This window comes from Anopheles aquasalis, chromosome 3, assembly GCF_943734665.1.
Source record: "Anopheles aquasalis chromosome 3, idAnoAquaMG_Q_19, whole genome shotgun sequence".
NCBI lineage: Eukaryota > Metazoa > Arthropoda > Insecta > Diptera > Culicidae > Anopheles > Anopheles aquasalis.
Window position 1 is genome coordinate 35265079 of NC_064878.1, and position 17539 is coordinate 35282617.

The 17539-nt window shown below is 42.1% G+C and overlaps 3 protein-coding genes across 5 annotated transcripts; 1 reads left to right on the forward strand and 2 right to left on the reverse strand.

The window, feature by feature from the left end:
• Positions 1-6969: 6969 nt before the first annotated feature.
• LOC126575940 (COP9 signalosome complex subunit 1b) lies at positions 6970-8788 on the forward strand. The gene is made up of 2 exons (XM_050236954.1): positions 6970-7242; positions 7301-8788. Exons 1-2 carry the CDS (start codon positions 7219-7221, stop codon positions 8660-8662), a joined length of 1386 nt encoding a protein of 461 aa, XP_050092911.1. The 5' UTR covers positions 6970-7218; the 3' UTR covers positions 8663-8788.
• Positions 8789-8834: 46 nt separating this feature from the next.
• On the reverse strand, positions 8835-10285 carry LOC126575943 (corepressor interacting with RBPJ 1). The gene is made up of 3 exons (XM_050236958.1): positions 10009-10285; positions 9665-9945; positions 8835-9607 (listed from the first exon to the last, which is right to left on the reverse strand). Exons 1-3 carry the CDS (start codon positions 10078-10080, stop codon positions 9016-9018), a joined length of 945 nt encoding a protein of 314 aa, XP_050092915.1. The 5' UTR covers positions 10081-10285; the 3' UTR covers positions 8835-9015.
• A 1227-nt stretch (positions 10286-11512) lies between these two features.
• Positions 11513-16535, reverse strand: LOC126575941 (zwei Ig domain protein zig-8-like). 3 transcript variants are annotated; one of them, XM_050236957.1, is made up of 8 exons: positions 16419-16535; positions 15184-15348; positions 14723-15057; positions 13146-13247; positions 12931-13039; positions 12166-12342; positions 11986-12084; positions 11513-11905 (listed from the first exon to the last, which is right to left on the reverse strand). In XM_050236957.1, the coding sequence occupies exons 2-8, from the start codon at positions 15290-15292 to the stop codon at positions 11760-11762; spliced, it is 1077 nt and encodes a 358-aa protein (XP_050092914.1). In that variant the 5' UTR covers positions 15293-15348; positions 16419-16535; the 3' UTR covers positions 11513-11759. The 3 variants fall into 3 exon arrangements, with proteins under 3 accessions (XP_050092914.1, XP_050092912.1, XP_050092913.1); XM_050236955.1 differs by having other exon boundaries at positions 11986-12099; XM_050236956.1 differs by lacking the exon at positions 16419-16535 and adding an exon at positions 15678-15691 and having other exon boundaries at positions 11986-12099.
• Between the last annotated feature and the right edge of the window lie 1004 nt (positions 16536-17539).

Consider the following 17539-nt stretch of genomic DNA (forward strand, 5'->3'; position numbering starts at 1 on the left):
TCAGTTTGCTTTCGACGGGGATCATTGCAGGTACTTAACACCGTAATGACAACCATTTTTCAACGAACATTCACTAATGCACTCATACACCAATACTACATCATATACCCGGTAGCACGGTAGCCGTATCGCAAGGTAATGACGTCCTTCTACTATTACCAACCAACACCAACCAACCAACAAGGTGTACACCCTACATACTACACCTTCGTCTTCGCTTAATACACCGAGCCTCATCTAATACATAAAGCATCATCTAAGTTTCTTGTCTGTTTACCTAAACAGGGACATTCAACTCACATAACACAAACATGAGTAAATTGACTAAATACTCAAATTTGAACAATTGTCTTCCACTTTAAATAAAATGTGATCAAAACCACTCTACACATCTTCTATTATTGGCATCCACTACCGTCTCATTGGCTCTGTTGATTCAAAAAGCCATCTCTTCACATTACTCTTTGACCTTCTCTCCTGACCAAAGTAATTTTTAAATTTTCGGTAACATGAATATTTCGTGAATATGCAATAATTTCCATAACACTCATTGATCCGATTCCAATTGACGTACCAAACATTGGTTAGCTTTAACCAATTGGACTGTGTTTGGACTGTCGCTTGTAAATTATATGATGATAAGTAAATGAAGATTGAAATCAATGGTTTTAAAAAACATTATTTGATAGGAAATTAAAAAGACTCCGGTCGTTTTAATCTTAATAGGATCATATTGAACTTCTCAAATCCATATAGGCAAAATAAAACGAATAAAAACTTATAAATCCTGTAAATCACATTTCGAGGAATCTTAAACTATTGAAAGTTTAACAATTAATGAAACCGTCCGCGAAATTAAATGTTTTGAATATTTAATAAAGACGCTTTCAAACTATTTTTCAAGTGCAACTATTTAGCCACCGTTGTACACCGTGCAACTATACTACAACAGTAGGAACACAGTAGATCAATAGTTATTTACGGTGATACCGACAAACTTGAATGTTATGGTGCCGGAAGTTTGACATTTTAATATTCTGTTGAATTCGGTTTCAAGCCACTAGCACTTGATGTCGGTTGCAACGTATTCGACTCGAGGCATTAAGGAACGAGATCGAACCAGATTCTCTCCTGTTACTGGGAAGCGTTGAAACCGGGAAAAGACGCAAGAGCTTTCGTTCGTATTGCTTAGTCGCTCTTCCACGTTACACGATAGCGTAACTTTCCATTGCCGTCCTGGAGCAAATCACATGTGGACGAGACCGAATCATGCTGTCGACCCTAACCCCCCCGCGACTGACCGGAGAATACAGTTTCCGATTTGGGTGTCATTCCGCTTCGATTATCCATGCCGCTGTCGAAAGCGTGTTCATCTATCTTCCAATGCTGGCCTCCGCTATGATATCTGTCTAGGGGCGCTTGAGAAATCCACCGGCTGTGGTACCGACAGAATCAGTCTCGTGAGTCCCAAGGGTTGGTTACAAATCGATTAGCCTGAACTACTCACCTTGCCCAAGTACGGCATCGACAGTCTCCGATTTGGACGTGTCTTTTTTGTCCCAAAGCTTGTGTTCATCATTCGCTCCAGGTGTTATTTTGGAGATGATTTCATGGCTCTTCAGGGAGCATAACACGAGAAAAACCAAACATAGCTCACTTACAAAACATCAAAGTTTAAAAAAAATCATTAAATACATTAAATGCAAATAAAGGCATCAGTGCACGCAGAACATAAGAAACGTGAATTAGCGCTACTAAAACATTTAAAGTGCTTTTCCCATAGCTCACACCAACTCTTTATAGAGGGCTAAGGTTAATTCGGGGTATTTTTCGTTGAATTTTTGTGAAGAATCCATTCACCACATTTTTATACCTGAATGCTACATCAAACTGCAAATTGTCGTGAATATTTGGATGTGTTTTGGGAAAAGTTTGTTAAAAACATCGTCTATGACATCAAATTTAGGAATTGTCCTGTCTGCAAAAATTTACTTTTTCTGATGCCCATTGTAGCCGCGTGGTGGGTCATCTGAAATATACAAACAAATTAATTGGTTCAGTAGTTTTTATGCTACGAATACACACTTTGAAAACGTTGGTTTTGGAAAAAGCGCTTCAAAGTAGGGAGATACATTGATTTTCAATAATCAATATCATTGTCACTTTTGCTTTGATTGAACTAAAACTTTAAACATTTTTCTTGTTAGGATGAGACACTAATGAAAAAATGTAAAAAATAAGTGGTGTCCCTAAGCCGGAAGCCCTTAGAAGACATTACGGACTGGATCGTCGTCTGCCATTCTCATGACATGCCCAGCCCACCGAAGCCGGGCGGGTCACATGCGCTGCGCGACAGTGAGATCGTCATACAACTCGTACAACTGCGCGTTGTATCGGCTTCTCCATCGTCCCTCCTCACAAATATCCTTTTGAGAACTCTCCTCTCGAACGCAGATAAGAGGACTTCGTCCGTTCTGAACAGTGTCCAAGTCTCAGAGGCGTATGTGAGCACTGGTACTATATACGTTGTATACAGTCCCAGTTTCGTCCTTCTCGACAGGTTTTTAGAGTGAATGAGTTTTTTCAGGCTAAAGTATGACGAACTTTTTGTCACCTATTAGTACGTTACCCTCAAGCATATTGGACTCAATAGCTTGTCGGGCCGCTGATGGTGCCACCATAAACTTGGTCTTTGCCTCGTTGACCTCCAATCCGAGGTCTTTTGCCGCCTGCTCTATCCGTATGTAGGCTTGCGCTACTTCGGAGAGTCTTGGACCAATTATATCTAGATTAGCATATGCCAAGATCTGGGTTGACTTGAAGAAGATAGTCCCGGAGGTCTCCACTTCAGAGTCGCGAATGGTGCTCTCTAGCGTCAAGTTGAAGAGCAGGCAAGCCAGCCCATCCCCCTGACGCAGTCCCTTGGTGGTAGCAAAGGGGCTTAAGAGTTTTCCATTCAACTTCACTTGGCATGTAACGTTGGTCATGGTCATTCTTACTAGCCTGATTAGTTTCGACGGTATCTCAAAGGCTCTCATGGCATCATACAATTTTACCCTGACTATGCTATCGTAGGCAGCCTTGTAATAGATGAAGAGATGATGTGTAGTTCTCTTTTACGCAATCATCTTTTCTAGGACTTGACTGAAGGTGAATATTTGATCAGTGGTGGAACTCCCTCTGCGGAATCCTCTCTGATAGTCACCAACTATCTCGTCGGCGAATGGGTCAAGTCGGTCCTGAAGGATAAGGGAGAATATCTTGTAGGCACTATTCAACACCGTAATACCCCTGTGGTTATTGCAGTCTAACTTATCTCCCTTCTTGAATATGGTATAGATTACGCCTGTACACCACTCTTCAGGCATAACCTCGCAGCAATCACTTGATGAATCTCCTTTTCTAGAGCTGCTCCTCCTTATTTGACCAGCTCGGCCTCTATTCCGTCGGTTCGGGGTGCCTTATTATTTTTCAGCCGATGGATGGTCTTTCGTGTTTCTTCCAAGCTCGGTGGCAGGAGCAAGTTCGTTTCTACCAGTGAAGCCTCTGGTGTGTCGTGGAGCTGGTCGTTCAGTAATTCATCAAAATCCTGTTTTCTTCCCACGTTCGTTTCTTGATCCGATTGAGCTTCTTCTCTTCTTTTCTTAGCCGTCTGTAGTTCCCTATGCTTGCCCGCGTTCCATGCCGCTGTTGCGTTTCTTGGTACCCACAGTTCTTACGTTCCGTCACTAGTCTACATTCCTCGTCGAACCAGCCAGATCTGGTGTTGTCACGACGACGTCCTAGAATACTTTCGGCATAGCTGTTTATGTATGTTGGTTGCAGGCCATCACTGATTGCTTTTTCATAGGCTGCTTGGACATTGCTGTCCTTCAGGGATGCCGTGTTGTTTCTGCTCGCGATCGATGTTGCGTGATCTCTAAACCAATCAGATAGTGATCCGAGCCTATTTTGGCTCCTCTTAAAGTTCTGACGTTTAACAAGCTCGATTGTTTGCGGCGGTTAATCAATACGTGATCGATCTGGTTGGAAGTGGCTTCATTTGGGGATACCCACGAGGCTTTGTGGATATCCCTTCGCCCAAATTTGGTACTTCCGATCACCAGATCATTCGCAGTTACAAAGTTGATCAACCTGCTATCATTGTCATATGACAATATTGCTGTGCTCGTGTAGACTGTGAAGTCCAGTGTATTGGCGGTACACTGGATCCCTGCCGACTTTGGCGTTAAAGTCCCCAAGAATGATTTTGATGTCATACTTGGGGCATTGGTTGATAGCCCTGAGGAGGTGACCGTAGTACAGGTCCCTCTCCTCCTCAGTTTTATCCTCGGAAGGGGCGTGAACGTTTATTAGGTCGAACGATCTGATATTGGTGAATCTGCCTCGCAAGCCTAGGGTGCATAGCCTCTCATCAATAGCCCTGAACCCGATGATATCGGACTTCAACCGTTGACCGTTCCAAGAATGTGGTCTTCCGTGTGGCAGCTATAAAATATGTCGTAGCGTGTGCTACCACGTCTGTTCTGAACACCACTGCCTAGCCAGCGTATCTCTTGCAGTGGTACTAGGTCTATGTTTAGCTTGGCTAGTTCCTCGTCCAATGGATTCAGGGCTCCGACACCCTATGATAATCCTGTAGGGTTTGATATTTTGTTCTTGGTCACGTTATTGCATAAAAACCATCATTTGTTAAAATCATTAGAGAGTAGAAAGGATAATTTTCATCTTAGAATCGCTAGTATTGGAATCGATCGAAAGATTTTCTTTTCCATGAGGCGAACCCAGGCAATCGCGATAGTCATGTTTGCCCGGGATGCACTGAAGGATTTCTTCTAGCTGACTGTGACTGATGTGCATTGTATATCAGTATGAGATTATATTTTGTGAAAATATTTTAAGTGCGACAATCAAATGACTTTCCTGAAGGCTTTAAAATCGTGGTATACACGATCATCAACGTTTGATGATGATTATTGATGACTAGCTTCGTCACATCGTATTGAAGTTGTATTGAATGATTGTGGACAAAGATTGGTAAAAACCAAATATTTGCTTTTCTAAAAAAATGCTTAATTTCTCTTTTAATTAACTGGGAAGGGGAGGGTGTAGCCGGGATGTATGTGGTACCAAAAAACTTTTTTTCCTTCCCTCTACCTCCTTTCAAGATATTAAGTTTCTGGCACATTTAATGGGTTATTTAGCCTCTAAAACAATATCTGCATCTCTATCGAATTGCATAATTTTTGGGATTTATAAATGGATCTTAAATGGTTAAATATTCCATTAAAAGTACCAGAAACTTGAGGAGGAGATCATGCTTCGGGTACTTATAACAACGCCAACGTGCAGTTCGGCGACGGCGCACGCTGTATACGGTGAAAATACTTCCTGAAACACGCATGTCCCGATAGGAACTGGACGAGACAGGGGTTGATCTCACCATACCTACGAGACAACCATCTCTCGAGATTGGGAATTAGCCGATACGTCTATCGGCCATACCGGTTCTTTTCCCACTCTGGCTGCCAGAGCTGCAGCGATTTGCCACGACCAGAGTAGCGCTCCCTGTCCTCTTCGATAAGAATGGCCACCAGGGATCCGTAGTTCGGAACGCTCACGCAACCCTAATCACAGTAAGTTGGTAGATGCGGTTTAGCTTGACCAAATTCCGCCCCGACAGAGCCTCCGCCCATGCAGGACCCGCGTAACACAATACCGAAGTGACTACGATGACTAGTAGCATCCTCCTCGAGCAGCTGATGCCGCCCGTTCAACGCAAGCCTGCGATCTATCATCCCCCCGAGGTACTTGATCGCTTCCTGACACCAAACCACTAGATCACCGATCTCAATCGATATCTCTTGGACAACCTGTAGGCCACAGTCCAACCATTACAGCCTTGTCGGTAGGATAAGGTGTCCCCAGGGTTCCTGTCAGGTTACGGCCACAGGACAAATTTCTGTCGTTTTCAGCGGCCTTGGAACACACCGTTATCCAGGCAACTTTGCAGTTCTCTCCGGAACAAGAGCGCAAGGCAGTCCTCAAAACGGCGTTCCTGAGTTCTCCCGGACCCATTTGGTTCAGACATTGAGCCACAAGCGGACAAGTCTCACGCGGTGCATTTGGACGCCGAAACTTCCCCAGAACAAGCCTGTACGCTCCCCAAGAGCCAATGCCAACAACAAGCTCAACGAAGGCTCCTGCAGTCGAAGGCGCAAATCCTTTGGCGCAAGTCCTTTTGCGACGCCGCGTGGTGGATCAGCGCACAGTCCATCACATTAAGTGGATGGATGAGTGCGATGATGATGTTTTATGATATTTTGTGACGAATCAGAGAGGGATCGAACCAACCTTCTATTGTTTCAGATCTGCTCATTGATGGACGAGGTTCGCCGATCGATCCGATCGAGGACTTCTTGTGAGCCTGTGATTAATGACGCTCCCATCAAGATACACCGGTCTGTGCATCCAACATTCGATGGCTCGTGACTCATCCTGGCCAAGCACGGGCTTTCTCCTTCCATACCCTTCCATGCAAAACCATGCGCCGAACAGTTACAAGTCCAGGGTCTCCTTGGATTTCCCATAAATTTTCCCAAAAGCAGATTTCAGCGCTTTCCTGTGCATACAAAGGTAAAGCGGATCTTTTCTCTCGCTCATTCTCCCGTGCAAGAGCGAGATGCAAAACTGTTTCGAGAATTCACGATGGGCAACACTCGAAATGGCCAAAAATCGGAAAAAGCAGTATTCCCAGTGAGAGCGAATGCTCGGAGATGCTTTATTAGCACGGAAAATACAAAAATCGCGAGTTGGAAAGTCCAAAATCGGAGATAATTAAAAAAAATAGAATCAAGCGTGCTTCAGATTCAACCCAGTTTCAAAGCGATCTTCCTAAACGGTTATGTACAGTGATGATCGGTGAAGTATGAAAACTTTTCTTTGTTTTGTGTTTTTCTTCTTCCGTTCTGAGCTCGCGCCGTGAAATCGTTGCAAAAGTGGGAATTTTTTTAGTTTTTTGGAAGTTTTTGATGAAAATAAAGGTTATAAGAGTGTATTCAAGTCGATTTCAAACTCCCGCCGTCGTTTCCTTTGGAAAGGTAGGTCGGAAAAGTGTGAGAAACTCGGAGAACCGCAGCGCGAACACCGCCGAACGTTCAGCCGAAACCGGCCCGGAACCTTAAATATAACTAGAAATTCGCCTAAACTAGCAGCAAGATGCCGCTTCCAACGTGTTTTGCGGTGAGCGCAATTTACGTGCTGTTTGTCTGCGAGGCGACTAATTGTCTTCCTGTTTCAGAACGCCGTCGAACCGATGCAGGTTGATGCGCAGCCCGAGGACAACGAGAACAACGAGGAGGAGGTTTACATCGTCGAGAACCCCTCGATTGATCTGGAACAGCTTGCCAACCAGTACAGTGGGCTGGCAAAGCTACACCGCCTGATTTACATCGCCGAACATTGCCCCGGCCTACGCCTTGAAGCCCTGCGCATGGCCATCAACTACGTAACCACCACCTACAACGTCACGCTTTATCAACACCTGCACAAGAAACTTGCCGAAAGCGTAGGCGCCTTGTTTCTGCCGGATGTGGCCGCCCAGCCTAGTGGCTCGCAAGAAATTCCAACCTTCGACGCTGCTTGGGTAGAGACCAAAAGCAAGAAATCAGCTCTAAAGCTGGAGAAACTCGACTGCGATCTTAAGAACTATAAGGCCAACTCCATCAAGGAAAGCATTCGCCGCGGACATGACGATCTCGGCGATCACTATCTCAACTGTGGCGATCTGTCTAACGCGTTGAAATGCTATTCTCGTGCCCGCGACTACTGCACTAGTGGCAAGCATGTCGTGAATATGTGCTTGAACGTTATCAAAGTTTCCATCTATCTCCAAAATTGGTCCCATGTGCTGAGCTACGTCTCGAAGGCGGAAGGAACAACCGAGGTGTCTGAGACGTCCAAGGAGAAGGATCCCAACCAAGTGGTGATCACCCGGCTGAAATGTGCCGCTGGACTGGCGGAGTTGGCCATGCGAAAGTACAAAGCTGCCGCCAAGAACTTCCTGCAGGCGAACTTTGACTTGTGCGACTTTCCAGAAATGATCTCAACCAACAATGTGGCCATGTACTGTGGATTGTGCGCCTTGGCCACCTTCGATCGGCAGGAGTTGAAGAACGTCATTTCCAGTAGCTCGTTCAAACTATTTCTGGAGCTGGAACCGCAGCTGCGCGATATCATTTTCAAGTTTTACGAGTCCAAGTATGCGTCGTGCTTGAAGCTCTTGGACGAAATCAAGGACAACCTTCTGCTGGACATGTACATTGCTCCGCATGTAAATGCGCTCTACACACAGATCCGCAACCGAGCGCTGGTACAATACTTTAGTCCGTACATGTCGGCCGATATGCGCAAAATGGCCACGGCTTTCAATCGGTCAGTTGCCGCGCTGGAAAACGAGATAATGCAGCTCATTCTGGAGGGCCAGATACAGGCGCGCATAGACTCGCACAACAAAATCCTCTATGCCAAGGACGCTGACCACAGAAGTGCCACGTTCGAGAAGGCCATTAATGTTGGCAAAGAATTTCAACGTCGCTCTCGAATGCTTATTCTGAGGGCAGCTATGGTCCGTCGCCATATTCACGTGAAGGTTCGAGCGTAGAAAGGCAAAGGTGTCGAAACTAGTGTCCCAGCAAGAGATTTACACAAAAAATCCTGTTCGACGTTCATTTATTAAAAGGAAGCTACTAATTTCACGTTCAATAAATCAAAATTGCCGTGATACATACACCGCTATTTTCACATTACATGCTAGATAAAGATAAAGCCGGGAGCCGTGGTGCCGTCGGGCCGGGGGATTTCTATTTCAATTGTATACGCCTATAAACGATATGTTGAGCACAGATTGACTTCCTCCCAAGCCATCGATTGGTAGCGTTTTCAGAAAAACGGGAAGCATCCCGTGCCGAGCACCAATAGGCATGATATGATAGTTCCGTTGGTTGGTTCTGTTGGTTATTTTGCGAATCGTTTTGGTTCCTTGCCGTTACGGGGATCATGGTAAGAATGGCTCGTACGTGGGGACCTTGACCGGCTGCGATACCTCTTGCGCTCTTTATGCTGATGACTTTTCTTATGCGTCGATGATTTGCTTATCTTTTGCTTCGTGTGGGCAGAATCAGACTCATCGGATGAGGACGAAGACGAATCTCTGCTAGAACTAGATGAGCGCTTCTTGTGATGCTTCCGTTTAGCCGATTTTTGTCGTTTTTCGATTTTCTCTAGTTTCTTCAGAAGTTTCTTTTTCTGTTTCTTCGTCAACGATCGTATGAATTCCGTTTCTGGTGCGGTCTGTTCTCCCTCGGGTTCACCTATTAACTTGTGAGAGGTAACTAGTTCCTGGGCACTGCGCTTCATAGCCAACCCATCGTCCCGCAGCTGTTGCTCCAATTCGCCCTTGGATAGAATCTGATTCGCTTCGGCTTCGGAATGGATCTTCTTCGCTTCGCTCATCGACAAACTGTACATGGTGCATTCTTTGTCCGTGTTTATGTGGCCCCACTTGTGGCATTTAATGCAGCGCACGTTCCGCACTTGGATTCCGAACCTGTGGGGAAAGGCATACATTACATTGGCGGCACAGCGGAAAATGCGCTTCACTTACGGTTGGTCCCGGATTTCCGTGTCTCCTTTGCAGTAGCTTTCGCGGGGCGCGTTGTATTTGCGTTGCCATTCGAACTTAAACTCCGACTCGCCATTGTCTGGCTCCTGTTCTTTCCTCATCCCGGGGGGCAGTTCGTACATGAAGTTGACGCTCAGCTTATCCTTGCTGTCCTTGCTAAGCATCGCTTTGTTATCGTGCAACTCTTGTTCCTTCTCGTACTGGTTCCGAAGTTCCTCCTGCTTCTTTTTGTAAGCCTCGGCCTGCTGTTCCGCCATCCATACCTAAAACCCATAAAATGAAACTCATGAAATTACGCCCTCGATGGAACACACGACCATACGCACCCGCTTTAGGTTATCCCTGGATGCCGGGTGGAAGAACTTCTTGCACATGTAGTTATTAAACCCTTTCCCCATCTTTATTTCACAGAAAAAAACACTTTTTTCACGGTTTTCACTTCGTTTTTCGCGATTTTCACTCCGTTTCCGCTTCGTTTGGAGTAGTGCGCGGTTAACCGTGGATCGGCGGATGGGAAGCGGCTTGAATTCACTCTTACCACCTTTATTTTCATCAAAAACCTCCAAAAAACTTAAAAATTTCTCACTTGTGAAGCGACTTCGGAAAAAGGCGAGCTCAGAAAAAGGAAAACACAAATCACGATTGTTTTTTTTTCATGAGAATTCTTCTTTTACGCACATATTTCAACGATCATCACTGTAGATAAACGTTTAGAAAGGCCGCTTTGAAACCGGGTTGAATCTGAAGATAGCTTGATTCTATTTTTTTCGAATTATCTCCAATTCTGGGCTTCTCCAATTCTGGGCTTTGGGACACGGTTTTCTCGTATTTTCCGTGATAATTAACCACCACCATACGTCCGGCTTTCCCTGTTGATGCGGAGCATCTATTCGCTTAACAGACCCGAATTTCCCGAAGCGCAATATCGGGGACCATGTCCTCTAAGCTTTTGCCGCTTTAAATGCACCACGTGCGCCAAATTTTGTACAAAATCAAAGAACTGCTCGTTACGAATCCCTCGAAGCTGTTCTCCATCAACCCCACGTTACAGCCGTGCTGAAGAACAAAACGAAGCACCCCGAGCTAGCCGGCAATCCGCTAGTGACCAAGCTCGGCATGACGGTGGTTTGAGAGGGTGTACTAGTCCTCGATCTACGACCAAATGCGGATATCCGAAGCTCATCGCGTGGATGAAGCTGCGGGGTGATCTGGAATACGTTAGCAACAATCAAGGGCGGGCCGATTGTTGCCACAAAAATATAAAATTGATTCAACAGAATAATTTATGGAACGTTAACAGACGGCACACAATCCCACGGATTACGTAGAGTTCTTCCACGAGAGATCACCATTGTACATTGCAGGTCTCACTATTTTCATTGTTAATTATCTTCATTTTGGTCAGTTAATATTTGCTGTGTTCATGAACTGCGAGTAATCAGTTGATTCCCTGTTTTGTTCGGCTTTTAGTCTCATCTTGTGGTGCCAAATTTTTGTGGTCAGTAGCCTTTTGATATTGTAGAAGATTCTTCCATTGCCGTATATGCCATTGATTGCGCTTTTCTATCATTTGATTTTTTAGCTCGCGGATTATGTTCTTTAGACTATCCTGATTGTTGATGGTTCTATCAGCAAGCATAAAACATGTAAAAAATAAATGTCTCAATAAATCAATAAAAATAAATTTGCCCACCATAATGGCTCCACGATATTCCTTTGAGATAATTGCAAAAGATGTATTTAACCAAATTTTTAACTCTCTTTGCTGAAAGTTAATTTCAATTCTATACTATTGGAGATAATAAGCTATTGGGCAAAATAAGCAAGAACTGCCATTTATAAAAATATATTTTATTGAAGTAATAATATCACTATGATCTAAATCTTGTATTTTATACTAGATCGTTTTAGTTACTTTTTATTAAAAATCACCATTTAAAAATTAAAATTACATGTGTCATGAGCAGATGGAAAAGTATTCCCCTCGTTTAACGTTTTGTTCTCACTTTCAAAAGCAATAAGTGCTAAATTATAAAATCATTATCAAAGGGTTAATCAACATTATCAACGGGTTAAATCACATTAAATATGGAAAAACCCTCACGTTAGTTCGTAATAAAAGAAATAAAATAATGGCCTCAAAATGCAAAACCCATTTATACATCTGGTGGCATGTTTGCGTTGTGTTGCGGTCTTCGTGGTACATAGCTGCTGGATTATCACCTAATGAGTAGATGAAATTGGGAACAGATTTGGTATCAAATTAAAGGTATTTCTTTCGAAATCCGTCCAATCACTCTTACCATTAAATATATGTACAACCACACTGGCTGGATGAGAGTAACTCGGAACGCAAGTATAATTTCCCGAATGTTCAGTGGTAGCTTGATTGATTGTGAGTTCTGAAAATAGAAAATCTGCGCAATTTATAAAGTTATGAAGAATGAGCTTCATTTGGATTAAAAACAATAAAAACAACTTACCAGCTTCTGAAGAAACGTTAATCCCTCGGTGTAAGTCGTAGTTTATCATGCGATTATTATGATACCAGAAGATGAATGCAGCGGCCTCTGTGGCTTGCACAATTCGGCAGATGAGCTTAAGTGTAGAATCTGGAGTAAGATACTTTACTCTCGGTCCCACAATTTCAGCTTTCGGTTCTAAGGAATCCAAATATATTGGGTTGGAGAGAAAGTAATCCATTATTTTCAAAGCAGATGGTTTTTGCGCGCAATATCTCGTCAAGAAATAAAAAATCGCCCAGTATAAAAAAATATATTTAGATTGATTGTAAAAATACCACTCATACTAGAAAAAGCCGTTTAACGATTTTTTTCATTTGTACGATTCGTTTCGTCTATTTGAAGCTCTTGTGCAAAGCTAAATCAAATCATTCGCTTGAGTTCCGATCCGATCGACACCAAAAAACATGGTGGATCGAATTTCTATCGGCAAAACGTAATACATACAACCATTTTCCAACGGATAGCGTATATAAGAGCAGCAGTTTGCTTCTATGGTATCCTCCTGTTCGAAGATCATGCTAATCAAAATCATTAAGAGAGCGATCAAAAATCTAGCGTATAATCTAATCCAATCTGATTAGAAAAAAATATATATATATATTCTTTCAGAGAGAATCGGTCCAGTATCAAAAAACCACCAATTTGCATATTTATGACAATTCATATAGAACAAGCAATTTTAAGATTAAACTATTTAATCAAATTATCGATCATTTCACTTACCAACCACTTTCAGTTCCATGAATAAAGACGTCGGTGGATGCGTGGATACTTGACATTCATAAAGTCCCGCGTCACGATCTTGGACGAATTTTATTTGCAGCGTCCAGTCCTAAAGGTATTATGTATGAAGTAGATTTTCCAGAAACGGTTTAAAGATGAGAAGGAAGAGATCATGTTTACCCTACTCAAAATAGTATTGTTTGTTTGTTAAGTACCTCAGAGTTTTGCAAGTGGGTGGCGCTGTATCTGTCGTCGCTGCTGTAGGTAGTTAGTCCAACAGTGAGCAAATGATAGTCCTTTCTTCTTATCCATGATACCTTCAAATGAGAATAGGAATAAATATCTCTTTGCTCATTTTGCTTATCTTCTCCTCCATCATATAATCATTTTTATATAATTTGTTTATTAATGTCGGTATTAGCATAGGATATTCTTGAGCAATAATGGAGAGGTTTTTCCGCAACTAACAACTTGCTGGATAATGGTCCTCAATCGAAAACGGTGGGAGATCCTGGATTTGACGACCGACTCGTCAGTTATAACGGAGGATAAGATATTAATCAAGAAAATCACATGTAGAGTAAAGTGGAACGAGAGAACGCACTTGGTAAATAACATGTTGTCCTATCTCTCCAAACAAAAAATATCCTGTTTCTTATTGGCTGAAATATTGGTTTGTAGCTTGAAAATCAACTATGAACAACAAGTTCATAAACAATAACAAATATTTTTCAATAATCAAAAATGCCAACTCTTACCCCGCCCCTTGCAGAAATATTCAAAAACAAATTATCCAACGTTTGCGCTTCAAGCCACAAACAATATGACGTATGATCGGTTATTTATATGGCCTTAGGGGGGGGGGGGGGGGGGGCTTTCGGTAATTTCTCAAGGATTATTTATGACGATTTTTTGTGACGTAACCATTCAACTTAATTATTTCAAGTGCACGTCATATTAAATTGCAACTTTTGAAAAATATTTGGGTCTATTTTGCGGAAGATTGATTAAAAACTTCACCCGCGGCATAAAATTCATGAAGGCGCGTCTGAGAAAAGGTACTTCTTGCGATGCCTATCGTAGTTGCGTGATGGATCATCGGAAACAAAATACAGATGAATATTTTTTTAATATATTATAAATTAACCAAGGTAGCCCCATCGAGTTTTTGTTAATTTTCCTATTTTTCGATTTTTGGCAGATTTTTGAAGTTCAAAAAGTGATGCTTATTGCGATCTTATATAAAACAAACGAGTTTTAAAGATTTGTTTAAAAAAAAGTATAAACAGTTTAAATGATATCTCGACGAGGCTACCTGGCAAAAAGTCTACAAATTATGTGCTAAAAATTTCAAATCGATCGGCCCAGTAGTTTTTACGCTACGATGGGCACCGACTTTGAAAACGTTGGTTTTGCGAAACGCTCTTCAAAGTAGCGAGCTGCATGGAGTCTTGTATGAAACGCGGATTTTCAAAAATCGGTGACTTGGTCAGTTTTGCTTAGAATGATCCAAAAAATTTACACAATGTTTTTGAAAGGATCAGCATTCAAAGAAAAATGTTAAAAATATGTGTCACAAATCAAAATTAAATACGGATGCCACCACTTAATAATCGATATTGCTAGATTTTGTGTACCCGTTTTCTGTTAAAGCATAATGACTTTACGCCATACACAATGATGCATGTGCTTTGTCTGCCAACCATGAGAATCGTCAATTTATAATGAAACAATCTCAGACAGATAAAAGTTAGATTAATTAAAATTGCTGGTTAAAAATAAATAAACTTACCACACACTCACCGATGTGATGAATTTGGCATGGGATATGAGCTGTGCTTCCTATCTGTGCAGTTACGAGCGTGAAATTTTTCGTAGCAAACTCCATCGGAGCTTCAAAGTACTTTAGCAGCTCTTCACTATCACTGTTCAAATGAAAATACTGTGATGCGGCAGTAACTGGCTTTTCATGATCTTTATAGGCGTCTTGGTTTCGATCATACATGTTAAAAGACTTTGCTTGCGTTGTGGATCTTTTATCTGAGCTCTTGTCGGGTGTGTGTGGTGATAGTAGGAAGAATGCACTCCTTAAAATCATGTCACTTTTGTCCAAGGGAGACACAATTCCTGAAGGAATATGTTGGAGTAGTAGTTAACAAAAGTATTAATGTAATTTTTAAAATATATGTAATTTAAAAAAGTTTAACCAAGCATGCACATTTGCTTTGGCTGTTAGTGAGAAAAAAGACTTACCAGTGTTAGACAACGGACATACTTGTAAAAAGTACACTAAAGTTACACACGCCCTAAATAGGCGGTTTGAAATGATCGGTTCGCCCAAAATATAAATAGCGTTTATCATATTTTGAGTTTTTAATGTCACGCACTCGTTTGCTTTTCATTTATACTGTAAAAAATCTATATTTATAAAAGAAAGTCAAGTTAGCATTGTACACTTGTTACTCAAGAGCGGCCAAACCAATTTACATTAATTTTGTATGCATGATGTTCTCCGGAAGGGTCTACCACAGGTACCATGTTAACTTTGGTTATTAATTCGTATGGTCCTTTGATGTCTTTTTACTAATTTTATTTTATCAAACTAATTTTTAATGCTCTCCTCAAAGGTACTGTTTTAAACGAAAGAAAGATGACAATGCACCTCGGCTCTGGACAAATTCAAAGCGCTTGATTGGGAGATGCTATCTCACCGGCTTTATTCACCAAGCTTAGGACCCTCCAATTACCATGTGTTTTCCTCGATGGCACACTCATTAGTTAAGCAGATTAGCAAGTTATTTAAAATAAACTATCAATTTAAATGACACGATATCCACGAGTAAATCATTCTTTTTTGCATCCTCAAACTATAAAAAATTCTTTAGCTTCTTTGCTCTATATTCATCGGTTTTAAACGTAACGTTATGTGCTTTGAAGTTTTTAAATTGTGGCTAGTGTTGTGTAACCGGGCCACATGGCCACTTATATATTAAATCAATAGTTTTTCGTATGTTGTTTGTTATGGTATGGTATGTTTATTAAAGAAGCAGCATTTGCAACATTAGCATAATTTGGGGTTCTAAACATACAATAACTATTCCATACACTGCAATTACGCAAGCAGCATACGCGAGGATATATGAGAGGATTAATGAAAATCACATACATGGCTCAACTTCAAGAGTATGAAACGTATGTTTCGCCCTCTGTGATAAAAGCAAATGGACTGAAACCAAAAGTGCAGTGCACAACGGAGAAATCTTATGTCTATAATCCGGTGTTTTGGAAATAGCGAACAATTCAAATAAGGCCGATTGGTTCTTCGACCAGCTGTTCATAGATGGCAAATCACTGTTTCTACATTTTTTCTTTTACTTTACAGCATAATCTCATTGATTCCGCATAAAAACTACTACATCATTTCATAGTCGTAAGATTAACAATTGCACACACTATTCAGCATTACAAATACCACCGATTGAACCGACCGATTGAACCGATTCTCTGAAGGTTTGATACTTTCTTCACTTGTTTAGTGTAACAGCTACAACGGGTATCATATAACTGATGCGAATCACAAACTCACCCACTGGAAGCTGTCATCATCGACCTCTGAATGCCGTAGAATCGCAATGCAAGATGAAAATACTCTCTCATGCGCATGCTTCTCTGATGCCCGATATGGTTTGTATAATTGCCAGTTGCAATGAAAAGTGTGAAACATCTCAAAATGGAGAATACTATACACAATCACAATCAATCGCAGTAACAATTAGATGATAACATTAAAATTATGAGCATCAGTACACAAAAATACACGCAAAAACAATGATAGTATGATGAGATGTGGAATACCTAAGACATTTGCCTATTGATGCTTGGGCCTACTAGTAGTCTAAATTTTTATCTCTTCAAATGGGGAGATTTTCAAATCCCGGCAAACTTCGATCCTCCATTCGGGCCTATATTTAAGATGTTAAGAGTGTTTAATGCAACATAAAAAGGGAAACGGTTTTTACTGTACTGATGCTTCCAATGATGATGAATGGGTATAGATGTGTAGGGTAGTTTTCCTTCTGCTTGCACCTTCCCCGTAGTTGATGTTGTCCATGTTCTTTTTGTTAGTCGCAACCGTTGGCACCCCGAACCGCGTTGCAGCCGAATGATATCCGTCACACGCACCGCACCAGGGAGTAGAAGACCGGCGCCAGAGTGCCTCTGCGCGTCGGACCCCAACATCGGGACAACGGGACCAGCGTACCCTACGATGTTGGGGCCCCAAGGCGATGCATGTCTACTCAGCTGTGCTGAGCCAAAACCCGTGAAGCGAGGTCCACGACCACGGAGGAATCGGGGCCAATAGATGCTCCACCAAGCTGTCCGCACTCGAACCTGCGCTCGAATGTGATGCTGATAAACCAGGCTAGCTGGTCTGGTGCGATACTAGGCTTAAGTTATTAGGTTTAAACACCGAGCACCCCCGGTATAAGGGTCCCTGGGGCAGGAGGAAATGCCTGTTCCCTCTACTGATTGTACTCTATCTTCCTCTATCCATCTAATATATACGGCTCCGTCCGTAAGATACCAACTAAAAAAAATGCTTCCAATG